This window comes from Aquarana catesbeiana, linkage group LG04, assembly GCF_042186555.1.
Source record: "Aquarana catesbeiana isolate 2022-GZ linkage group LG04, ASM4218655v1, whole genome shotgun sequence".
NCBI lineage: Eukaryota > Metazoa > Chordata > Amphibia > Anura > Ranidae > Aquarana > Aquarana catesbeiana.
Genome location: NC_133327.1, coordinates 353,121,177 through 353,148,493, shown reverse-complemented (window position 1 = coordinate 353,148,493; position 27,317 = coordinate 353,121,177). Strand labels below are relative to the sequence as shown.

At 40.7% G+C, this 27,317-nt stretch overlaps 1 protein-coding gene across 2 annotated transcripts in view; it reads left to right on the top strand.

Annotated features, from left to right (window-relative positions):
- Positions 1–9,653, top strand: part of ASCC3 (activating signal cointegrator 1 complex subunit 3) — a 1,208,179-nt gene extending 1,198,526 nt beyond the window's left edge. For both annotated transcript variants that reach the window (XM_073626995.1, XM_073626996.1), the window contains exons 40-42: positions 2,328–2,534; positions 4,354–4,529; positions 6,034–9,653. In XM_073626995.1, the coding sequence (XP_073483096.1) occupies positions 2,328–2,534; positions 4,354–4,529; positions 6,034–6,181 (531 nt within the window). In that variant the 3' untranslated portion in view covers positions 6,182–9,653. The remainder of the gene's footprint in view (positions 1–2,327; positions 2,535–4,353; positions 4,530–6,033) is intronic.
- The last annotated feature ends 17,664 nt before the right edge of the window (positions 9,654–27,317 follow it).

Genomic DNA, 27,317 nt, shown 5'->3' with positions numbered 1-27,317 from the left:
AAGATTGGTCGCTGGACTCCCACTTTAAGAATAAAAAAAAATGTTCCCTGGTGTAGATCCATCATCAGTCATGATGCTCGCCGCCACCGATGGACTTGAAAAAAAAAAGGAAAAAAGAATCTACGCTCCCGACGAAGGCTAGCAGCTGACTGCCTTCTCCGCCATGTGACAGTTCTTAAATAGCTCTGCACCGGCAGTGATGTTATGGTGCAGTGCCACCAGGTGAAGTCGCCAGGTAGCCCCGTCCCTAAGCTATTTAAGAACTGTTACATGACGGCGCAGGCAGCCAGCGGCTAGCTTTCATCACGAACTGAGCTGCTTTTTTTCTTCTTTTTTCGCGTCCAGCGGTGGCGACGTGACTGACGATGGATCCACACCGGGAGGACATTGTTTTTTTTTATTTTTAACAAAGGACTTGTCAAAAATTGTGTCTGAGTTTTTATTTCTTTTTGACACTTTTTTTGCTGAATGAGTAAGGGTACAATGTATACCATATTCATTCACATAGGAGGGGGTCCGGGATCTGGGGACCCTCTTGTTAAAGGGGACTTCCATTTTCCGATAAGTCCCCTGCCTGCAGACCCCACAACCACAGCCCAGGGTTGTGGGGAAGAGACCCTCGTCCCCATCAACATGGGGACAAGGTGCTTTGGGGTAGAGGGGCAGAGCCCCCCATGTTGAGGGCGTGTGGCCTGGTATGGTTTAGGAGGGGGGCGCTCGTCCCCCACTACCCTTTCCTGGCCTGCCAGGCTGCATGCTTGGATAAGGGTCTGGTGTGGATTTTGAGGGGGGCCCCATGCGGTTCTTTTTTTTTCTCACTCATTTTGGCTTGGAGTTTCCCTTAAAATTTATACCAGACCCAAAGTACCTAGTATGAATTGGGGTGGGCCCCACGCTGTTTTTTTTTTCACTTTTTTGTATTGCCAGCAACTGGGATTTTTTTTTACATTCAGTTGTCAACGGGAAAGCCTGCTGACAGCTGATGATTTATCCGTCATAAAGGACGCCGTGGCCGGCTTCCCAGCCCGCTCCTTAACAACCAGCTATTTACTGGTTGTTAAGGATGCCGGTGAACCCGCTTCTTAACACTGCAGCTACTAAACATAGCTTACCCACTAGGCTAAACGCCGGTAAAAAAACGCTAAAACACAGGTGTTTTTGTCTGGCATTTTTACAGCCATTTTTAGCTTTCTAGTGTGCATTAAGGCCCAAAGGTAATGAGTATTTTTAGCCTGTGCCATTGTTTATTTTCACTGTTTCTTTTTTTTACTGGGTGTGAGTGACTTAGAGTCCGGTTTCTAAAGACTTCTTTTATCAGTTTTCGATAAGAGGTATTTGATTATACTAGTGTTTGTTTGCATTTGAAGGCTAGCAGACTGTCAAGATCTGCTCTCCATAGAAAACAATTTAGATCTCACTGCCTCTGTTTTGAACTTTGAGGATGCATTTCTTCACAATGCCTATAGCTACAGAGGTACTTGCTTTTAAATGCTATTACTGCTTGTTCACGATATGTGCATAGTGTATGCATGTGTGCATAGTCTGGGTACAGACTATGAGGTGGTATCCCAATATAATCTGGGGCCTTCTACAATACTGTAAACAACCCAGTTGTTACCCAGAATCTGCTATGGTGAGGAGGCCAGCTACATATAGACATTTTTTTAAGGAGAAATACAAGCAGTGAGAGACCTGCTTTTGCATGTCCTTATCACTATACTGTATCAGCTGCAAATTCTCTTTCAGTCTTAGCTTCTGTTGAGATTTAGTGCAGGCATAGTTCAGGAAGGTGCTCTTTTCTGTGAGGAAAAGGGACCTGCTACTGTATGTTTTTTTTTTTTATCACGTCTGCCACTCACCGGTACTCATTATTGCTTGAGCATAACTCTTACACGGCTCATTTATCACAAGAAATGCTCAGATTAATCGCTTCATTTGCAAATTTTAGACTACGCATATGATTGTTCATAGATAACAATGTTATTGTCCATTCCTTCTGACCTGCATTATCGGATGATGGTTGTCTAATAATTTTGGGTGCCTTAAAGAACAGTAACAGTAGCTTTAAAATAGGGTTACGTAAATAGTATAATTTTCTGCAAAGAATCTAATACCATTTGATGGGGTGTATTATGGCATATTTATGTGTGTTATGTTTATATCCCTTTTATTTTTGTAAATGCAGGTAAAGAAACATTGATTCAGTGTATATTAAATAGAAATGTGCTTGTTTTGATGTTACATCTGTTAGTCACTTTTATTTGCATTCTAAACCTGAGATTTGCATATACAGCCTTTTCCACTTGCTCTTTTAAATCTCATTTCAGGCCTGGAACTTTGTGTCAAATCTTCCAGTGATTGATGTTCAGCTGAGCATTAAAGGATGGTGGGAAGATGCAATCCAAGCACAGAATGAGCTCCCCATTCCTATTATACTTCCAGGGGCTCAGGAGAAAAAATGGAACACGTTACATGCTGATCAGGAATATGTGCTGCTAGTAAATCTGTACAGGATTCGTACAGGATACAAAAAGGTAAAGAGCTGGTAACCTCAAATGTATCAGGAATTATTGTTCAGATTTTTTTTAGTCATGATAAACTGCACTCCAAGTTATTAATATTCTTTTTGGTAGTCAGTATGCTGCAATCGATTGCTTTGATTTTTATTTCTAAGGACACCTGGCATTTACTTTTTTTTTTTTTTTTTTTTTCATTTTAAGGCATTTAGCCATATTTGTAGTTACTGAATCAAATGGAACCATTGAAAAAATCACTTTGTCTCAACCTAATAAGCTACTTTAAGTATATTAATATATTTTTAGGGAAGACCTACATTCTATTGGATGCACTTAGAATATATTTTGGACCCACAAAAAAAGAAAAACAAAACATGTTTTACAATACCTGTAAATAAAAAGTGTCTCAAAGTGTGAACTGCGGGTAGCACACCCCTTTCCTGCCACTGTAAGGAGTATTTTTGTCTGCATGCTGCTGCCACCACCCTTGGATTGCATGTTAATTTAGCCAATTCTGGCCAGCAGCTACTAAATAATAACCGTGGCTAAATTTATTCCCTGAATAGCCCACGGAAAGTCTGCTTCTGCTCCCACCCCCAGAGTGCAATAAATACTGTCAAGGGAAGGGGTGGGGGGTTCACATTGTAGATGTGCACTGGCTTCAGAGCACAGTGAGAAAAAAAATCCTGCACAGTACTTGCCTGTTGCCTGCGCATCACTGTCCTAAGGTGGCAGGGTCTAAAGTATGCATCAAATTTAAATAAAAGGTATCTCGTTATATGAATATTTACGGTGTGTATGTATGTATGTATATATATATATATATATAAATATATATATATATATATATATATACACACACACACACACATTATTTATATATATATATATATATGCACATAAATACGACAGGGGGACATGGTTACTGTCTTGGGGGGGTCTGATCAAAGGTATAAGGAAGTTAAAAATCCTCCTTTTTCCTCAGATCCCCCGGGATTCTCTCTTCACTCCCCGATTCACCACCTCTGAACTGGTGAATCGAGGATAATGAATTCTGACACAGAACGCCAGTGAAGTGCTGAGATCCCAGCTTCATAAACTGGCCGTTTCTGTGTCAAACTGACGGATTCTCAATGTACCGAGATCATCGGCGGAGAACGTCTCCCCCGATCATCTCTGTTTCATAAACAGTTTATGAGCTGAGATCAGTGGCGATCCTCTGGGTCACTGCTGTTCACAGTTTCATAAACGGACACCTAAGTGAACTTGGTGTTGAGTTATTCACTTTAAGGTCATCACAGAGGACACGGGGGCACTCTTTACGTCTAGAGGAAAAAATATTTTATCTCCAAATATGGAAAGGTTTCTTCACAGTAAGTGCTGTGAAAATGTGGCATAGACTCCCTCCAGAGGTGGTTCTGGCCAGCTCAGTAGATTGCTTTTTAAAAAAATGCCTGGATTCTTTCCTAAATGTACATAATATAACTGGGTACTAACATTTATAGGTAATGTTGATCCAGGGAAAATCTGATTGCCTCTCTGGGATCAGGAAGGAATTTTTTCCCCTGCTGTAGCAAATTGGAGCATGCTTTGCTGGGGTTTTTCTCCTTCCTCTGGTTCTTTGGGCAAAAGCTTGTGTATATGGGATTGTATTTTTTTTTGGGTTGAACTAGATGGACCTATGTCTTTTTTCAACCTGATTAACTATATGTAACTATGTATAAAGTTATTATAAAAAAGTCTGCAGATGTAGTGTGTAATGTTGTGTATATTTTATTCATGTTGGTTAGATATGTTTGTGGATATTTTTGCAGCTAAATCATGTTAATTTTTATAGGGAAAGCAAGACAGTAAAGCAATTGCTCCCAAGTTCCCAAAGGCAAAGGATGAAGGATGGTTTTTAATCCTTGGAGAAGTGGACAAAAAAGAGCTTATTGCACTTAAAAGAGTAGGATATGTAAGAAACAGAAGCACAATACCCATTGCCTTTTACACTCCAGAAAATGTTGGAAGGTAAATACTGACTGGTTTACTTCCTCTTTGTTCCCCTGCAAAGGTAAAGCATAGTAGCCCATTATGTGTCACTTACCTGACACAGGAGCCTGCAATGTCACCGCTGTCCCCTCTGCTACGGAGCGTCCATCTTCTTCCAAGGTATCGTGGCTCTGGCGCTGTTATTGGCCGGAGCCGCGATGACGTCACTCCCGCGCATGGGAGCCGCCACTAACGGCATATTGCCATTAGCAGCGGCATGATCAGTGCGCCTGCATGTCGCCGTCTACGGCGCATGCGCCATAGACAGCGGTGCCTGTCTTTCTGCAAATATCTCCTAAACCGTGTAGGTTTAGGAGACATTTCTTGGACCTACAGGTAAGCCTTAATCTAGGCTTACCTGTAGGTCAAAGTGGTCTGTAAGGGTTTACAACCACTTTAAGCATTGGGGAAATGCACATTATTGGCCTAAATATCAGTTAAAACCCCCAAATATTATACATTTTTTTAAAGCAGGGACCCAGGATAACAAAATGTTGTGATTTTTTTAATGTAAAACGATATTAACAGGACAATTTATCAAATGCGCACATACATAAACACAATATTTTACCCAATTTTTGGTAAAATATAATGCTATTTGCACCACCAGACTTTTCAGTCCAGTATACATTAACCTCTGGAAGTACTTTGAGGCATACAAGTAGTACCCCACTGGCTTTGTTTAGAAAGCTTGGTCTGCAGTTAAAGCGGAGGTCCAGCCGTTTTTTTTTTGTTTTTAGTCAGCAACTACAAACACTGTAGCTGCTGACTTTTAATAAGGGCACTTACCTGTCCAGCGAGCCCGCAATGTCGGCCCCCCAAGGGCGATCCGTCCTAAAGGAAACAGGCAGTGGAGCCTTGCAGCTTCACTGCCCGTTTCCTACTGTGCATGCGCAAGACATGAGGCGCTTTGTCAATGGCCCTGTTGTTTTCTGGGACACACACATGTCCCAGAAGACAATGGGGCAGCTCGCCGAAGAGGAGGAAGTGAAGGAACAGCGCCGCGGAATAGGAAGAGGCAGATTAGGAAGACTGCCTAGCAACAGGCATTTCTGATAATGAAAATTTTTTTTTAATTTTTTTTTATATATTTTTTGGAGAATGTTAATGTAATTTTTTATTTTAGGGTGGACCTCCGCTTTAATTCCCTCTCTAGTATTACTGGTTAAGGGGTTCCTTCTTACCCTTTCACCAGATCACAGATCATGCTCCTTTATCATATGATCCCAAATCCAGAAATGCACATTCTTCTCTGTCCCCAAGTCATGTCTAGCTGTAGTGAATATGCCAGTTTACAGTTAAGGTTATCCGCTAAAGTAATTAGAAATCCAGTAATGACTAAGTCCTTATGGAATTCCAAAATGTACACACCCAGGTCTTTTGGTTGGTGTTTGAGATTTTAAGAAATAATCCACCATACTCCATATCTCTATCTCTGCCTTCACAATGTCACTTTCTTTAACAAGACTGTGTTATTTCCTAGGTGCATATACACACTGTACTTGATGAGTGACAGCTACCTTGGCATGGACCAGCAGTATGACATATATCTGAACATTATTCCGGCCAGTGTATCAGCTCAAGTAAATACTGAGGTCTCTGTTTCCATGGAGGGCATTGCACTAAAGTAACATTAGCTTTTTTGTTGCTACATTTTCTGGTGGAAAGAGCTGTTAAGTCATTCTGAACTGAATGTGAACTATCAACAAGCGAAGGCTTCCTTTAAAAGAGTTGGATTTCAGCCTTTTCACACACTTTAGAAAGAACTCACTGGAATGGATTGCCACATTCGCCTTATTCAAAGATGCCTTTTTAAAACATGTTTGCTGTGTGTCATTAAACAGTGCAATGGGATAAAGAAAAACGCATGTTAACCAGGCATAAATTCAAATGGCTCATATCCACTTGTTATGTATTTGCTGTTGATTAAAAAATAATAATGTATAGAGATATGAATAAAGAGAAAATCTCTTTACGGGGCATAACTATATCATACTAGTATTGTTCCTTGGAGATACTTGTAAAATTCAAGGTACCATTCCTGTTTAATGTGTACATTTGAACAATAGTTAACATATAATAGGGGATTCTCCAGTTGGTTTTCTAGTTGGTTAACACAAGAAGTTCAGTGTTGGCATTTTGTTTACACAGTAGACAACAATGTATTTTTCAACAGCTGTAGAGCCTGGCCTTAAGCATGGTCTGCAAACTATACATTGCCAATAATGTGCAGGACCCGGAAGCTAGTGGAGACCGCTGTAGTAGGGATGTCCACTACAATGATTTCTGGCTTCTAGAGGGATCCCACAGGTATGGTAAATGCATAGCTACACTGGTCTAAGCTGGAGCAATGTACCTATGTAAAAAACATCCATACCTGAATTGTTATTTAAAGGCTTCATTAACACTACTGATTAGTGTCATACACCTCCAAAAATCAACATAAATTTGCAGCGGCAATCTTGGGTATGTGCTCTCAGCTGTGGCCAAGAAACCAGTACAAATCAATAACAGGCACAGCTCATTTGTCCTTAACTACATGAAACCACTCAATGTGCGATTACATAGGGACAGGCACGGCTAGGAAACCTTTTCAAATCAATGACAGGCTGATTTGTAATCACACATCTATTGATCACACACACCTGTTTTTGATATCACACACGCTGATCCTTGCAGTTATATGGCCCTAATCGGCTATATGAATGAGGCCAAGTGAGGACTATATACAACTGGAAATTACTTAGTATATAATTTTGAAAATTCTGAAAGCTTATCTAGCATTACAGTTGCCAATCTATAAACACCATTGCTAGCCTTTGCAGCCATTTCTTTTTCCCCTTAACATATTTAAGGACAATTTTGATCCTTTATATGTCAGACAGTTCCAGATAATTTACAGAGTGGTGTTGCACAAAATGTGTAATTTTGCCATTCTGGCAATCTTGTCACCTTTGACTTTATATTGATTTGTTTTAGCAATAACTACATTTTATTGCTTATGTCACCGCATTCGAAAAAAAAGGTTTCTGGAGGAATTAAAGTGATTCTAAAGCCTAAAGATTTTTTCCCCCCCAGTATACTTACCTGAGCATGATCTTGATCCAGCACTGCATGAGAGCAGCGGCTCTCTTGGCTCTCTCCCTCCTCACAGGGCAGATTGATAGCAAGAGAGGGATGGGGCCGAGCTGCACTGTGTGTGTGACAATAGATGCAGACAGGGTGGCTTGGGAGCGTGCCCGCACGAGTTCCCTCATAAAAAGTGTCTTTCTGTGGGGACATTTGGCAAAGGGGAGCAGCCAGGAGTGCTGGAAGGAACCCCAGAAGAGGAGGATGGGGGTTTCCTCTGTGAAAAATCATTGCACAGAGCAGGTAAGTATGACAAGTTTATTATTTTATATAAAAAAAAATCTTTACAATCACTTTAAAAAAATCTAGGTGCCAAGCGCAGTAATGATAGTGCTGTAGAATAGAATGTATTTTCTTTTTTTAATAACATTTATTCTGAAAAGCACCGTGCCACCAAATGTAACATTGTTCTCTTTTGAGAGGTTCTCAGTACAGAGGTTTTTGCTGGCCAAGTTCATAATTCACTAAGCCCATTCTGGTCTTTTCAGGGGTCCTAACAAAAGAGTTATTGGTCAGTCAGTAATTTACATACATAAACCATTAAAGTATAACTTAAGGCAAATTTTTTTTCCAGTTTTGGATAGAGTAGAGAAGAATTAGAACACCTATTAAGTTTTTTTGCTGTCTGTACCCCCACTAGGAAGATTCCCCCTCTCTATTTTTCCTGTTTACCATTATTATTAAAAGTGAAAGTAAATGAAAATCCCACATTTTTGGATTTTTCCAAAAAAATTAATGGGGGGAAGCTCTTGTGACCGGGGGGGTCAATTGATTTCCTTAATTTTCTGGGATTTCCTCTTCTAGCTTTGGCTATGGAAGAGGGAGTGAAGGTAAATCTGCCAATCATTCTGTATGCTGAATTCGAACTTCTCTCTTTAGTCCCTCATGGTTGATGACCGTCAACCTACCATCAATGTGTGAAACCACACCCTTGCTTAATGTATTTCAGATCCATACAAATAATTATGTAGGGTGACTGCATAGTTGATTATTCCTGCTTTCACTATTCCAGCTTGGTATGTAGAGCTTCGGCCTATTAAAAACTGTGTTAATGCCTACTTCAGTTACCTGTACCCTTTTGGGGCCATTGAGGCCACTGTCATCTTGTTATCTTTGAACCAAAATAGGTAATTGTGCTTGCCTTGGTTAGATCACATTGAACTCCCACAAAACATTTACCTGGAAATCCTAACTGCACAGTTTGACCCTATACTAAACAAAATAGCCATGGTTGGTTATGTGGATGATGAAATTTCATTTTGGGGCAGACTTAGCTTAACATCCCAGCTCACAGCTTGTATTTTAAAAATCTGAAATGAAAATAAATTCATATACAAAAACTTGTGCCAACTTATTGATTTGTGTCGAAATAGCTTTAAAATAAATCTTGAAATGTAGGATATCTTATTTACAGAGTACAAATGTACAGTAGGTTGCCCATCTACTCTTCCGCACAAGTTGACTTTAGTAAAACTACTAAAAAGATGATTTATGATTGGTTGCTATGAAATATTGTTCCTTAAATTGTTAAATAAAGACTTGACAAACAGGGCAACATAATTGTCAAAATAATTTTACATGCTCATTATTGAATTACAATGCTTATGTTTATTGTTTTGTGTGCCTCAGTAATAATTACCAAACTGTGCCCAAAACATACAACCTAATACATTCTTGTAAATGCCACATTTTTAATAGTTAAATGCATTCCTACTGTATGTTGCAAATGTTCTGTACTATATCTGTGTATATTGTACATGAGATGGCCGTTTCATCAGGTAACAGTAAATTCTTCATGTAAACTACAATATTTGCTATATACAGTGTAGTAACGCTTTACACTGTAATCTGTAAATCAAAAGAAGTACTTGGCTAAATAGTCAACTTAGAGTTAAGATCGGAAATATGTCCACATATCCAATGAGGATTATTATTGTATTTTGAGTTTGAAAACAATAAATTGATTTGGTGCAATCCATTGTGTTATGTTTTTAATAATTTCAACTTTGAGCACTGCTGTGAATTAGACAGTACATTTTTTTCAAGCTTTAGATGTTTAGTTTGAAAGTAAAAAAGAAAAGCATGGAAATAATTGTTAAATAGTTGGAAAACAGATGCTTTAATTTAAAGGGATAGATCAAGATGAGAGATAAAGTGGTATGTAATAAAAAATGGACTTGAAGACAGAAACCGTCAGTGAGGGGATAGCAGTTATTATGTAAATGTATATAGTTTGAATTAGGATTATTACTGAAGACAGAAAAAAGTATATAAGAAGTAGCCAAGCCAAACTAAAAATATTCATCAACTGTTAAAAGAGCCAAAGTCCTCAGTCAGAGCAAAGATCCAGTTATGGATTCTTTTTTTTTTAAATCAAAATAAAATTTTATTTCGTAGAAACATATAGATACATATATAAGTACAGGACCATTGCAGCATTACATACAAGTACAGCATTTGTCATAGGTGTTATCATTGTAACAAAAGAGCTATCATAAAACAATAACCTATGACCAATAATGGGAATGAAAATGACCTAGCAGATATCAGGAATAAGGCACTACAGGCGAGAGTGAAACATTACTCTCTAAACTTTCTATTGTTGTTATTTTAACTTTTAATCATTTAAACAAACACTCATTCACCATGGTTCCTATATGAATAATCAAAATAAAAATTAGGTATACATCTATAAATACAGTTTCCAACCAGCACATCACATTTGTAACAATCTGTCTTTTATCAACTGTGTTGGGCCTAGCCCTGGCGTATCCAGCCATGGTTGCCACATTGAATTGAATTTTTTAAGGACATTTCTATGTCGGTAGGTAATTTTTTCACGCATCAACATGTTATTTACCAGTTCGACCCATCTCTCAGCCGTTGGTGCCCTTGGTGTTATCCAGAGCCTCGCTATGGCCTTGCGCGCCATATATAAGAGTCTCAGAACAGCTGTGTGACCGTTCAGTGAGAGTGAGGGTATCTCCAAGGCCCCAAGCAAACAAACAACTGGGTCATGTAGAACCGGGATTTGAAATACATGAGAAATAGTAGTAAGAACATAGTGCCAATAACGAAAGAGTTTTGGACATTTCCACATCATGTGTAACAAATCACCATTGTCTTTGCAACATTTTGGGAATATTGGTGAATCTCTGAATCCCCATTTATATAGTCTGACTGGTGTTCTGTTTACCCACCCTATGGAGCAGGAACAAGTGCGATAGCCTATGTGACGCTGAGACCGACAACAATGGGGCTGAAGTTAGACATAGCTCCCACTTCTCTCCATCAATGGGACCAAGGTCTTTTTCCCACCCCCTTCTACCTGGAAGTTTAGAAGCATTGTGCGTAGAATGGAGCAATCTGGAGTATATTCTTGAGATCATACCTTTCCTCTCCCCTGTTATCCAGTTATGGATTCTTAGCAGAATGGATTCAGAGTAGAATGTTTATGTTAGTCATATAGCAGTTTTTTTAGCGGCCAGCTTAGCACAGAAGAGACAAACAGCGGCACACTGATGATGTCACCAATAGCTTCGTTTATGGCACAAAGCCATAAGTCCCTGCCTGAGGACCACCCGCTATAACGCATTTCACCCGTTAGGGCTTAATTGTAGATTAAAGTGTATGTTATCCAAAAATTAAAATCAGGTATATGTGTCTGTGTTTTTATTCTGCTTTTGTTTAAATGTAGATAATCATTTTTGAGTTCTTCATTTGTTGTAAAATACCTGGGGATCCTGCCAGTTCTCCTTTGTACTCCTTTCATTCTGACCATGCCAGGCATGGCAACAAATCCATGGTAGCGTAGTCAGTTTGCATGTCTGCTCTTCTTCCTTCGAGATACAAGGTGCTATACCAACACACAACATACCTATATCTCTGAAGTCAGGTTATTTGCCATGCCCCCTGCACAGCCCTCCTGAGTTGATTGACAGCAGCTGCCAGCTGGCTCCTTGCTGTCAATCTGCAGCTGCTCATAGTCAATACACAGTCAGTTCTTCTCCACTATGTGTGATGTCAGCCTGCTTATCGTGGACACACCCCCACTATGAGGAAGAAGCAGTGTCGGAAGCCTATGTGCTGACAACCAAAAAAATCCCATAGAATTAAGGTAAAGAAAAAATATTTGTTACAAAAGTAATAGCGATTACACTTAAAAATTCTATTTGCTGCAACTTAATTAAGCTGTGTTAATATAATCAATGTGTGCTGAAATGTGCCAAAAATCACAAGTGATTTTTACCATACATATTCACAACTTTCTTGTGATAATCAATACCACATGTACCATAAATAGGTGAAAACTTGAAAATATATGTGTGTTGGACAATTGTAAGTGTTAGACTGCATTCACACCTGAGCGTTTTCAGCTCATACAATTGGCTCATTGGATTGATAGGACTGCCACTGGAGGACTTTTACATATTTTATTGGACTTATGTGATGTGGGAAATTTGGGTTTTAATTTTTCACATATCTTACTCACATTTGCAGCACAAAGTATATATTTGACTTGGTATTAGTTCACCATATTTGATGCTGTTATGCATGACATAATTTTTTTAAGTTTTTGTTCACTTGTTAGAAAGTGTTTTGAGGTATAAAAGGTATATGGCCATATGAAGGGGAAGGATGCTGCACTATTATTATCCTGATCCTAGTCTGGTAAGGCTGTCAGGCCATTGTCATTTTTTAAGAATAAAGCATTCTATCAAAGATTATTTCCATTATCTCCAACAGTTCACAAAACAAAGTTAAGTCTTGTCCCACAACGACTTGGTGCATCAGCTTCCTTACCGTGCCTTGGCTTATACCATGGCTTGTAAGTTTGCCAATGAATGAACTGAACGTAATGAAACAATCTCCTTAATCATACTGGTCTGCAATAACATCACTATGCTCCCTGGGTTAAGCAGGGCATTATCAGGTAAGTGGTTCACATATACAGTGCATTGAAACAACCTACAACATTGAAAAAAATACTCTTCAGACTGCACAAGCGCCACTTGTAGTGAGACTTTGAGGAAGATTTTCTAAAACTGGAGAGTGCAAAATCTGGTGCAGCTGTCCACAGAAACCAGAAAAAGACATTCCAATATGGTAGAAACCGCCAGGCCAAAAGATGGTCTGGCGCTCCTTCCATATATGCACGTTTTTTTCTGGTAACTTGCTGGAGTACTCACTGGAACGTAGCCTTGTCTGTTGTGAGCAGCCTCACCTGAGCCAGTGGGCACTTCAGATTTTGTTTTGCCCTTTCGCTACCTTGTTTAAACTCATATGAAAGTCCCAGCATCTCCTGAATGCCCTTTTTTCATTGGTGGATAGAAACCAATCAGCTTCCAGGTTTTACTGTAAAAGCTTAATTGACCAAGATGAAGATAGAAGCTGATTGGCTATCATGCAAAGATGCACCAGATTCTGCAGCTTTAGTAAATCTCCTCCAGTATCCTAGTGTATCCCTAAACTTGGCATCAACAACACTGCAGGATGCTAGGGCTCTGGGGCGAGGAGTAATATGAGAGCAAAGTCTTTCTTTTGTTTTACAAACCAATCTGTCTGAAATGTAAGCCAAGCTGTCAGAGCCTAAATGTTGCAGGGTCAGTCTCATTCCAAGTATACTGTATCTGATGCACATTCTGCTCTCCTCCTCCTTTTCACACAGATAATTAGGAATAAAATTATCTACTTCCTCCTAAGTGGTTTCCCTCATCTTCTGGCCAACAATGTGCTAAATTGGACTGGGAGGCAAATCTCTTTATTTGGCCCTGTGCAAGAGATTGTTGGGTTCTATCTCTAATGTGAAACTGAGAAGGATAACAGAATTGATGCTGTTTATCTCCCTACTGACACATTTGGTGCCGTTTAAAGGGACTTGGCATGGAACATGCCTCCTCAATAAACTTGCCTCTACCAGAGATGAAGAAGCTCATGCTCACTTGTCCTGCTTTGATGCCATAAGGTAGTCACTGCTGTTTGTTGTTCATACCGGCAGTTAAGTACCTACAGAGTATTTATCTATTGCTGAAAATTTACGCGGCACTTTGCATATATATTGTACATTCACCTCAGTCCCCTCTTTTAATGAACTTTATATATGTATGTATGAATGTGAAATTATTAGATTATTTTAAAAATATGGATGTGTTTCAAAACACGAAATGTAAATGGCAATTTTTTTTGTCATAGCTTTCTGGTGCAGTGTACACACAAAACTAACATCGGGTGCAAAAAAAAAAGGGAGCACGTGAAAAGTGAAGCACACAAAAAAGTGCACAGGGTGTAACATGAGTTAGTTCTCCAAAGAGCAAGGACCTTAGCTTTGAACCCCCAGAATGCAAAACTCCCGACATGGAAAAGGTACTCGTGTTTTAACTTGGCCGAAACCAGGGGGATCTAATTCTTCGGTAAAATTGTTGAGGTAAGGTCCACCCAAGTCCTAGGTGGGGCTCCCCCAAAGAGAAACCCCATGGAAGGTGGAGGACCTGACATAAGGCTATTTGCTCTTCCCCTCAAGACTTTCAGAGTGAGTCTGAAGACCTATACCCTACAAATCTCAAAGGGAGACTTTATGGGAGGGGGAGCACCTGACCATAAGGCCATGTGCTGTCCTCCTCACGATTTTAAGTGTGAGTCTGAATACCTATACCCTACTAATCAGGAGTGAGTAAAGTGCTACACGCACAACGTGAATGAGTGTGAAAGGGAGGGGGAAAGGATTGGTGGTCTAGTTTTATGGGGGTGCCAAAGTAGACAATCTATAGCGAAATTGGGTATGGCTTGTCTTTCCATCTCTATCCATTCTGGTTTTGGGCCTCTAGAGTAAACAGCTGAAATTTGGCTAAGATGTGCTGCCTGGTAGTACCACCAGAGATTGGGCAGTCCAAGACCTCTTTTCCTTGGTCTAAAGAGTGTTTTTTTGGGGAGCCTGTGGTTCGATTTATTCCAGATAAATTGTATGATTGAAGATTGTAATTTACAGATATGTAATTTGGGGACAGGAATGGGGAGAGATCGAAATAGGTATAGGATCCGTGGGAGTAGAGTCATTTTAACCGCATTCAAGCGCCCTAACCATGACAATTTGTGTAGTGACCATTGATCAAGATCAGAGTTAAGTTTTTTGAACATGGGAGGGTAGTTAAAGCGGTATAGTTGTTCCATTAGGGGGGTTAACTGAATGCCTAGATATGGGATGGAGTTTGAACTCCATACAAAGGGGAAGTGGACCTTGAGGCTATCCACTACGAGTGAAGGGGTAGAAATGTTAAGTGCTATAGATTTGGCCATGTTCACTTGCAAGCCTGAAATCTGTCCAAACTTTTTAAGAAGTGATAAGACATTGGGGATGGAAATGAGTGGGGAAGTGATAAAGAGAAGAACGTCGTCTGCGAACAACGCACATTTGTGTGAGGACTGACCACATTTAACAACATGGATGTCTGGGTGATTTCTTATTGCTATAGCCAAATTTTCTATGCCGATGGCAAAGAGTAGAGGGGATAAAGGGCAACCCTGTCTAGTCCCTTTGGTTATGGGGAAGGAATCAGATAAATGTCCTTGGATTTTGATCTGGGCTTTAGGTTGGGAATAGAGAGCCTCGAGGAGACTAATGAAATGGGGGCCAAACCCCCATCTCCTTAATGTCCTGAAAAGATAAGGCCAGGTGATGGAGTCAAAAGCCTTTTGTAGATCTATGGATAAAAGGTAACCTTCTTGGGGTGGATTACCATCCCATTTTGATTGCAACAGGGATATGATATCTACTGCTCTCCTTATCTGATCCGGACCCTGTCTCCCCGGTATAAAGCCCACTTGGTCCCTGTGCACGTACGACCCTATAAAGGAACCTAGCCTATTAGAGAGGACTTTTGTCATTATTTTCAGGTCATTGTTCATGAGGGATATAGGTCTGTAATTGCTAACGTGGCTCTGATCTTTACCTGGTTTGGGAATGACTGAAATATAGGCTAAATTAGTCGCCGAATCTAATGGTGAATCCCTCTTGAGGGAATTGAAGAACCGGACCAGATAAGGAGACAGTGTAGCACCAAATTTTTTGTAATAAATTGACGAGAAACCATCTGGGCGTGGGGCTGAACTTGTTTTAATCCCTTTTATTACCTTCATAACCTCCTCTACTGAAATAGGGGCTTCTATTATAGAGCGATGGGATTCAGAGATTTTGGGAAGGGGGATACTATCAAAAAATTCATTGAGTTTGTGGGTACTTTCCTGATTGGGGTATGAGTATAGTTTAGAGTAAAAAGAGTGGAACGTTTCTAGAATTGCCTTGGGGTTTTGTGTTAAGGAACCCGACAATGATTTAATTTTGGGTAGGGCTTGATATCTATGTCTGGGAGAAAGTTTTGATGCTAGCTGGGGGCCAAATTTGTCTGAGTTGAGGTAAAATCTCCCACTTACCCATTTTAAGTGTTTTTCTGCAGTAGATTCAATCTTGGAAGCGTCCATTTTAGCTTGTGAGGCGGAAGTGGGGTGTTGCTTGTGTTTTTTACAAGTGAGTTGGAAGTTTTTTTGTAACTTTTTAAGATCTGTTTGTTTTTCTCGTTTTAAGTGTGATGCCAATTGTATGAGATTGCCCCTTATTACTGTTTTATGAGCTCCCCATAAAGAACTTGGAGAAATTTCCAGAAATATTCTAAAATGTCTTTTTCGATCATAGTACAGTGTACAGGGTTGGAGAGGAAGGCTTCATTGAGGCGCCACTGTGGAGGGCTTGCTGTGTGTAGGAAACCACAGAGCTTGGTGGAGACCAAGGAATGGTCAGACCATGGGACATCTCTAATTGTTGCGCGGGAAGCTAAATGTATGTCAGTTGGTGTGTAGAAAAATGTGGTCTATACGCGCGTAAGTTCTGTGGGGAGCGGAGAAGTGAGTGTAGTCTTTGGCATTCGGGTTTAATTCTCTCCATACATCAATCATTCCTAATGAATTTAGAAGTTGAGCAATACGAAGGCTTTGATTGGGGGGTCGTTTGAGCTTTGAGTGGCTTCCTGTCGATTTGTCAAGCATATAGTCTAAGGCAATGTTTGAATCCCCTCCCATGATCACCTTGCCCTCCAAATGGGGGGAGAGAGAGGTAATCATGGATGAGAAGAAGGAAGCCTGTCCCTTATTGGGGGCATAGTATGATATAATGGAGAGAAGTATACCATTTATGTGGCCTTTCACAAGGATGTATCTTCCTTCTACATCTTTAACAGTTTGGGTCAAGGAAAAGGGGGTGCATTTTGATATGAAAACAGCTACTCCTCTTTTTTTGTCGCCTGCATTGGCTAAATAAAAGGTGGGATAATTACGGTGCAAAAAGGATGGGTTAAAGCTCTTTGGAAAGTGGGTTTCTTGAATGAGTATAATGTCCAACCTTCTGGAATGATAGCTATGAAAGACGTTGTGTCTTTTTTACTGAGGAGTTTAAGCCTTGTGTATTGTGGGATGCTATTCTGAGAGATGACTGTGGGGGGGGGGTTCGTCAGCCATGGACAATGTGTGGTGTATTCGTCAATAAAAAACTAATTCTTACCTGATCTAGGAGATAGGATCCGTCCTTCCCGAGAGTATGATGTAGGCTTCGGAATTCAGAGTATTGATCCTGGCCAGCTCTCCTCGAAGGCACCTGGGAGGGAGAAGAAAGGGGTGGGGGGAGGAAAAGGGAAGAAAAGGAAGAGAGAGAAAAATAGAAGAAACTTAGAAAGAAAGAGTCCAGTGTAAAAGGAACCCTGGATCCTGTAATTGCAGGATCAAAAACCTGCACTGAACCCTTAAAAATAAGGGGTTCAGTAAAACAAACACAACCCAAATTAGGGCCGCAAGTCTATTGTAACCAAGGGATCTAAATTCCTCTCAGTTACAATAGGTGGCGTGGCATGAAATTCCGCTCCGGCCGCAGAACGTTTGTTAGAACAGAAGAAATAGAAACTATGGGAGAAATCTCCCTATGACAATTACTTATTGTACCTTATCAGGAGGAATATTGAATGTTATCCAACTACTATCTCTAAAAAAAAAGGGGTGAAGTGACCTTTTTTTTAAACTGGAAAAAGAATAAACATATAGGATATAAACAATATACAGAACAGCTTCATATCATGCTGAATAGTTCTGCTATGAAGGATTAATACAGCAGGTGAGGGTGGGGAGGGGAGGGGGAGTGGAAGGGAATGGAAGGGAAGGGGAATAGGGATAAGGAAGGTGGGGGTGGGGTGACGCTTAGGCAGATTAAGGAATATCTCGAGCTAAGGCCCCAGCTTGAGACCTAGTATAAACTTATTTGCAGTCCTCATATGATGAAGGGATAGGGTGCTTCCATCGCGTTGGAAGATTCCGGCAAAAAAAGAAAAGAAAAGAAAAAAGAAGGGGTTTTTATGGGTGAAAGGGGAAATAGGTAGTAGTGGGTCTTGAAAAAGACCGTGGGTGTGTAGGAGAAGCCTCTACACAATCAAAAAAGGGATTTGGACCAGTTGATTAAATGTCAACAGAGTTCATCTGGGGGGCATGGATTCCCATTGTTTCTTCGTTTGCTGTTTCACCCACAGTGGGGTGAGGGGGCTGTTTGGAGGAGGCCTTTTGGATGAAGTTGGTTGATTCTCTGAGTTGTGTGGAGGCAGGTCTTGAGATATAAGCCCAAGGTGGAGAAGTAATTGCTCGCCCATATGGAAGTTCGAGAAACTGTAGGATTTATCGTTGTAATGGAATTGTAGATGAAAAGGAAAGGCCCATCTATATTTGATCATTTTCTGTGAGAGAATGTCCAGAAGTGGTTTGAGTGATCTTCTTTTCTGGATAGTGGTTGGAGAAATATCCGCGAAAATTTGGATTGTATTACCAAATAGAGTGATGTCTTCTTTGTAACGGGATCTTTTCATTATCTCTTCCTTTACTCCGTAAAAGTGTGGCTTGACCACTATGTCCCTGGGGCGTCTATCTTGGCGGGGGCTTTGTAGCACTCTGCAATTCGAGCTTATTATCCGGGATGTCTGGGATAATTTCTTTGATTAAAGCTTGGATGGTGCTAGGGATATCTGTGTTAGCTTCAGGAATGCCTCGTACTCGAAAGTTATAGCGTCTGCTTCTATTCTCCAAATGTTCATTTTCGAGTCGATCTTGCAAATGTTGTATACAGGTGGCGTGTTGGTTGGTGCGTGCTGCAGAATCATCTACAGCCTGTTCAATGGCATCCATTCTTGCCCCTAGACTCTGAAGATCTGCTTTAATTGAGGTGGTGATTTGCATGGCATTCTGTGCTAGCCCTGTAGCAAGCATATCAGAAAAACAATTAAGAAGTTGTGCCATTTCTGGTGGATGATTAGTGATGATGGGGGAAGCCTGTGGAGAGTCTTCAATGCTATCAGGGGAATTGAGAAGGGGAGAGTATGAGTTGCCGTTCTGCATTCTGCTTAGGAGAGATTCAGTAGAAGCAGGTGATGCCATGTAGTTTTGAGCCCACAGGAAATTACACACTTGTGCCGTGGCTGGTGTGGATAGAGCTGGAGGGTACGCTGGGCCCTGCTGATTCACAGTGTCTCCGCATGGAAAAGTTGCGGCCGCCATCTTGGAAGGCACAGGGGGAGCTGAGCCAAAGTTCAGTTGCCGGTTAATGTCCTTCTTTGGCTGGGCTCCGGACATTTAGGCTGATGCCCGGAACTGTGAGGGTGCGTAATCTGGTCTTCCTGCTGCGGTTTGCTAAAAACAGCAATTGTGTGGAGCTCTGGAAGGCCGGAGCGGTGCGGAGCTCTCGGTCAGCGTGACGCTCCGGAGGTCCCGCGCATGCGCACTCTCCTATTTGGCCATTTCTAACAATGTTTTCAGGTATTATGTTGCCTGTTACAATATGTATTTCAAAATGTCCCATTTGAAAATACTTATCATTTAGTTTCTGTGGCTTTATTATGAGTGCTTCTCTGAGTGGATTAAAGATTTTTTTTATGACCCATAGTTTTTGTAGTTCTCCTGTTCAGCATGTTGTTGAACCTCAACTGTCACCATAATATTTTCACTGTTGCCCAAATATTCCTGGTTCTTCGCACTTGGAATTATTACACTACTAACTTTATTGTCCCAATTTAAAGCAAATGTAAAATCTCACCTAAAAGAGCTACAATCGATATGCTTGCAAGTCCCTTGAGTTTAAATTATTTGTTAAGTCAGAAGTGTGCAAATACTTTTCTTAGTCATACAGTACAGGACACTGGATCTTTGCCTTTTAACCCTGGGTTATACTGTATGTAGCTACCTTCAGGCAAAAAAAGAAAGCTGCAGGGACATCCCTTATATAACCTCTCCCACTACCACTACCAACTAGAATGTTTACCTGTAGTACTGCATAAACGGCCTGGTGGCTGTACTTCGCCTCCTCTGAGTCCATATACAGAGGATTCTTTGGCTTACATGCTGGCCAGCAGAATGCTGTTCAAAAAATGTCCCAAGTATATGTACTTTGAGGGAAAAACGCTTGTTTGTCACTCCTTGTATAAGTACATCAAGGAGCGGATGACAATCAACTGGCTCTTTCACAGAAGGCTCAGCCTACATGCCTTATCAATGTTCATACATGCCAAAGCAATTGGAAATAATCTGAGAATAGAATGGGATAGATAGTGTACAACACAGTACAGAATGAGCAATGTGGAATAGGAAATGTACAGCACAGCATCCACAATGAAGCTGATTTACTTGAGAATCTGCACTTAAAGAGTAAATGCTTCAATTAGCCAATCACGTGCAGATGAAATAAATAAAAGGAATTTGGTTTTCACATGATTGGAGAATTGAAGTAAATATTCACTCTTTTTTTTATTACAGATTTTCATCTCCTTTAGCAAATCAGCCTTAGTTGGTACATAAGGTATGTACAGCAAAAGTGTACTGAATAAGGCATTGTGGAAATTGGATTGTACAGCACATTATACCGATTGAGGCTTTGTGGAATAGGGAATGTACAGTGCAGCATACAAAATAAGATTGATAAAATATGCAAAGATAAAAATCGAAATAATCATCCCAGCACTAACAGCGCAAGCAGAATAACTAGAAGTATTCAGTGCAAACAATGGCATTTAAAAAGCACCTAGTCAATTGGTATGCGGAAAAACAAATCCATATAAAGTTCTTATGGCATATGTAATGCTCCGTATCCCCTCAGAGGCAAAGAAAAAACTCCTCGTCTGAATACCATCACCAGAAGACACCTCGTGCACGGATAATCCCCGTTGATAAAACACTCACCACAGATAAACGATAAAGAAGCCTTGTATCACCATACACTGTTGGATGATCTCCTGTCCTTAGATTCCTCCAGGAACGGTGCAATGTCAGAAGCACTAGAGCATGTTATCTCCTTATACTTGAGGAGGACTCCTGTCCCTGGATTATATTGGTTTGTTCATAGGGCAGTTCATAAAGTGCATCATGCAAAAGAAGACGGGAACTAGCATAGTATAATACTGTTTTTTATTTGGGAAATCACCCGCACACACACAATAATATATGCTTACAAGAAACACTAGATAAAACAGCATGTGAATAAAACGTCTGTACGGCACAGCGTGTGTCACTCTCACCGCCTCCTAGATGGTATTGGTTGCGATGAGACCCGGGATGACACACACTGAGACTGACTGACAGAAGAGCCGCGTGGTTACGCCCTAACACGTTTCGTCATCACTTCTTCTTTGGAGGGTGTGACCATCAAGACTAAAATGATTAGACTATTAAAAGATAAAATGACAAAACAAGCTTTGCCCTGTAGTACTATTTTTCTGCTACTTGTCCTCAGTTTGCCAGCATCATTTAACCCACTACCTGTAAGCCCAGATCATCCTGGACCCATCTCAACCCATGACTGAACAGTGAAGGAGGGGCAGTAAAGTGATAAGCTTAAACTCTGCTCTCTCCTCCAACCAGCATGATTCTTGTCTGCACATGAACTGATTGGCTCTTTATGCAGCTTTATCCTCCCATATTCCAATGACTGTAAAAGGCTGATTCCAGGTCAAATCCAGATACTTACACTTCTTGCATTTAAAAAATATATTTAGTGACCTATGATGAAGGCTAAAACAAATCTTAACGCCTAAACACATTTTTGAAACTTTGACATGTGTTAGTGAAACTGTACATATTATTGCAATCACATTGTGTATCCAGGTGGATTAGACCTTGCTTTTTTTCAGGACAAATTGGGCTTTCATTTGGTGGTAAATGATAAGGGATATCTCCTGATTTTTTTTTTTTTGATTAGCAAAATATATTTTTTCAAATTTAGCTGTATATTTCTTGCTAATACCATAACCTACCACCAAAGATTAATTCCAAATAACTTTTCCAGCTTCTGACGATTGTAGCGATACCACATATGTGTATGTTAATTGTTATTTGTACTTTTAGGGCCCAGAAACAATAGTGCACATTTTTTTTATCTTACCTAAAACACACTGACACTGATACTAATTTTACTTTTATTTAATCTTACCTAAAATACACCGACCAATAACCTTTAGCCCTAACCTTGAACCTAAAATAGATCAAACCCTAATTTAACTATTTTTTTTTCTTTATTTTTTATTATATTTTTTTACACACACTTTTCACCTCTAGCAAGGAGAAAAACACAGTGTGTCTTTTTCTCTATTCAAGAGGAGAAAAAAAACAAAGGGGCAGGCTGATCAGTGACTTAATACTGTAATATGCAATCAGAGGCTATCCCAGTGATCAGGAATCAGGCCTCCTGGTTCCTGATTGTTAGTACGGGACCCAGGACACTCAGTGAGAGCCTGTACTATGTACTAGGAGTACACTGTGTAGTGCACTCCCAGTACAAACACAGGTATGCATATATGTGGCCCCACAGGATTAAAGCTGGTCATACACTGTGCAATCTGATTGTGCAACTCCATATAATTTCCTTTAGATTTATCAAAACTATAAATAGGAGGACCCACTTGAATAATCTATCAAATTTGTATCAAATCAGGCAGGCCATTGTACTACATAGTTGATTGAGAACTCCAGGAGATTGTAAAGTGTATGGGCACCTCATGACCCACTTCCCTGTGGCTATATACAGTGCATCCGGAAAGTATTCACAGCGCTTCACTTTTTCCACATTTTGGTATGTTACAGCCTTATTGCAAAATGGATTACATTCATTATTTTCCTCAAAATTCTACAAACAATACCCCATAATGACAATGCAAAATAAGTTTGTTTGAAATCTTTGCAAATTTATTAAAAATAAAAAAAGTGCATAATTATTCATAGCCTTTGCTTAATACTTTGTTGAAGCACCTTTGGCACCAAGTACAATCTCAAGTCTTTTGAATATGATGCTACAAGCTTGGCACACCTATTTTTGGGCAGTTTCTCCCATTCTTATTTGCAGGACCTCTCAAGCCCCATCAGGTTGAATGGGGAGCGTCTGTGCATAGCCATTTTCAGATCTCTCCAGAGATGTTCAATGGGGTTCAAGACTGGGCTCTGGCTGGGCCACTCAAGGACATTCACAAAGTTGTCCTGTAGCCACTCCTTTGTTATTTTGGCTGTGTGCTTAGGGTCGTTGTCCTGTTGAAAGATGAACCTTCACCCCAGTCTGAGGTCCAGAGTGTTCTGGAGCAGATTTTCATAAAGGATGTCTCTGTACATTGCTGCATTCATCTTTCCCTCAATCCTGACTAGTCTCCCAGTTACTGCCACTGAAAAACATCCCCACAGCATCATGCTGCCACCACCATGCTTCACCGTAGGGATGGTATTGGCCAGGTGATGAGAGATGCCTGGTTTCCTCCAGACATAACACTTGCCATTCAGGCCAAAGGCCTCAATCTTTGTTTCATCAGACCAGAGAATTTTGTTTCTCATGGTCTGAGAGTCCTTCAGGTGCCTTTTGGCAAACTCCAGGCGGGCTGTCATGTGCCTTTTACTGAGGAGTGGCTTCCGTCTGGCCACTCTACCATACAGGCCTGATTGGTGGAGTGCTGCAGAGATGGTTATTCTTCTGGAAGTTCCTCCCCTCTCCACGGAGAAATGCTGGAACTCTGTCAGAGTGAACATCGGGTTCTTGGTCACCTCCCTGACTAAGGCCCTTCTCCCCTGATTGCTCAGTTTGGCGGGGTGGCCCGCTCTAGGAACAGTCCTGATGATTCCACACTTCTTCCATTTATGGATGATGGAGGCCACTGTGCTCATTGGGACCTTCAATGCTGCAGAAATGTTTCTGTGCCCTTCCCCAAATCTGTGCCTCAATACAATCCTGTCTGAGGTCTACAGACAATTCCTTGGACTTCATGGCTTGGTTTGTGCTCTGACATGCACTGTTAACTGTGGGACCTTATATAGACAGGTGTGAATGAAGACACTGCAAATATGATGCCTGGAATCCAGAGGTGCAAGCACACCATTTCTCATGATCTCACATTACACTTTACTGAAACTGAACTGAGTGCTGAATTTTTTTCTCCCCATACTACCAAAAATCTACTAATCAGCATAACTGGAGAAGTCAAATCTATGCAAATGATCTGCTCAAAATGATGCTATGGAACATTCATGAATGTATTAAAAGTATGTACCCTTTTTTAAAAGTCATTGCATAGTAAGAAAGAAAACACCTGGTGTGGTGTTTCTTATGTTTTAAATGTTATAGTTATTGTGTGCCAGAAGGTAATACTGTAATTTCTATGTAAGATAGGATTCCCAGTACACAATAGGTTAGCTAAAAAGACAGCAGGATAGTGGCTACCTACCAGTGTCTTAATTGAAAGCATAGATACCCCTATTCACAGGACTATGGCTATATCATGCACAATTGCACTACATAAACATGCACAATAATGACATGTACAGAGCTCCCAGTGCCAACAATAAGAATGTTGTTCCTCTAGGTAATTGGCAATGATCACCTCATCAAACTGGGAAATGAGTAACAGAGTAATGAGTAAAGGATTGATCACTTAGTGATTTTATCTCTGGGTATCAAATCAGACAATGATTTGGAGTCCATAGATATTTGATCAAATTATCAATCTATTAGATATTTGATTACTTTGTATACATAGTTACCAGCTCATGGAATTATCCTCTTTTATCGCTGGGTGCCAGATCAGTCAATGTTCATCTCGTGTCTATGAGGTTGATTTACTAAGTGCAAATAAACTGTCCACTTGGCAAGGGAAGTTGTGTTTTGCAAGGGAATTTCCCCCAGAGCTTAGAGAGTGTGGTGAATTTCACTTTGCAAAGAATACCCAATCATGTGTAGGGAAAAATTTGAAAAAAAAAATACACCATTTTTTCTTGCGCATGATTGGGTGATGGAATTCAGCAGTGCTTCAACTCTTTCTGGGGAAAATTCTCTTGCAAAGTTTGACTTTCCTTGCAAAGAGGACAGTCTATTTGCCTTTAGTAAATCAGCCCCTAGTACACACGATAAGAAAATCAGAGGAAAAATACGATCACGACGGTTCATGCGAAATTATCTGAAGAGACAAGCATGAGAATTTTTCTTTTCTTATGATAACAGAACTAATTATTTTTGTTTAATCAGTACAGTATTCACCCATAAAAAAATTGAGTGGCCAAGACAATACATGCTCAGAAATGAAAGAATACATTACAATACAGAACATTACATCATTATGAGAAGTTGTATTCTGTCTTATGAGAATTTTGGTAACTCTAGTAACCTATTCCTCCCAAGAAAAAAAAAAACCCTCTCGCAATACACACCAAACTGAACACGTGCAGAGTGACTCCAAAGGCTCTGTCTTATCAGGAGATGGATTGGGGACTGTGGATGAAGGGGAGAATCAGAGAAGAGAGGATCAAACAGCCTTTTTACACAATACAGAGGATTAACCCCTTAGGTTCCACAGTGAGTATAACAATCATGCTTTACTGCATATACAGACTGATTTTACTGGTGTGGGTTTAATCACATTTTAAGGCTCCATGCACACTGGGCTTAAAAAAACCCTAGTTCCCTTGGCAGAAAGTGCTTTTGTACATAGTTTAAGTGAGCTTAGGAGAGTTTAGTGGGGGGTTTTTTTCTGCCAGAAAGCTCCATTCAGAAACGCAAACCAGAAGGGTTTTTTTGGCCTCTAAACGTTGAGCTCAAAATATGCCTGTAATCTTCCAAATGTGCACAGACCAGGGGCGGATCCAGGGGGAGCAACGGGGCAATTGCCCCCCACCTAAATATTAGTTGCGTGTGAGCGGCAGCTCGGCGAATGGGTGAGTGAGTGGGCAGGCGGCTCGGTGGGTGAGTGAGTGGGCGGGCAGCTCGGTGGGTGAGTGAGTGGGCGGGCGGCTCGGTGGGTAAGCAGGCGGGCGACTCCGTGGAAGTTCCCCCCTCACTGTGCAGGCAGCTGCGGGCAGCAGAGAGATTAAATCATCTCTCTGCTGCCTGACTTCACTCTGGGACACAGCAGGTGACAATCCTCATCTTAGCAGGAAAGTGACACAGCCAGTGACAATTGTAGCAGGCAAGTGACAATCCGCAACGTCTGGCAGGTGATGTGGCAAGTGACAATCCGCAACATGTGATAGTGACAATCTGCATCTGGTGACAGGCGATGTGGCAAGTGACGATCCGCAACGTCTGGCAGGTAATGTGGCAAGTGACAATCTGCATCTGGTGACAGGCGATGTAGCAAGTGACAATCCGCAACCACTGATTCTGCATTATGGTGAGTTGAATGATTTCATTTTTTATAACAATGTAATAATAGAAATAATGCGCTTCAATCATCCTGACACCATACCAACCATGGTGCCAGGATGATTGAAGCGCCAACACCAGCCATTTCCCCGATAAATTGCCCACCAAAAAAATGTATTTTCTGGCAGTGCCCCTCCCGAGTCTAGACTCTGGATCCGCCCCTGGCATGGACACATACTCTAACACTGAGAACACAAAACTCCTGTAGAAGCAGCTTTTTTTTTTAGCCAGTGGAGCCTTATGAATATGTAGATCTTTTATTCCTGATTAACCACAGTGATTCATGCACTTGCTTTTGTGGGCGCACGCACGCTCTGATTGGCCAATGGGGGAGCCAATCAGTGGGTCCGGTGGACTCGATGTCCGCCAGCCACCCGCGATCGTTCCCCGCAGAGACAGAACGGGGATCTGCTGAAGTAAACAAGGCAGTTGTCTGTTCTAAGCAGGAAGATGGATCTATGTGTTCCCCCAGTCACACAGCCCCCCATACAGTTAGAAAACACAAACAGGGAACACATTTAACCCCTTGATCACCCCTGATGTTAACCCCTGCCCTGCCAGTGTCATTAACACAATGTCAGTGCATATTTTTAGCACTAATCATTGTAATAATGTCACTGGCTCCCAAAAAAAGTGTCAAAAATGTCAGTTAGGTGTCCGATCTGACCGCTGCAATGTCACAGTCCTGCTAAAAATCACTGATCGATGCCATTACTAGTAAAAAAATAAAAATGCAATAAATCTATCCCCTATTTTGTAGACACTATAACTTTTGCCCAAACCAATCAATATACGCTTATTGGGATTTTTTTTTTACCAAAAATATGTAGAAGAATACATATTGGCCTAAACTGATGAATACATTTTTTTTAAATATATATATATGTATTATAGCAGAAAGTAAA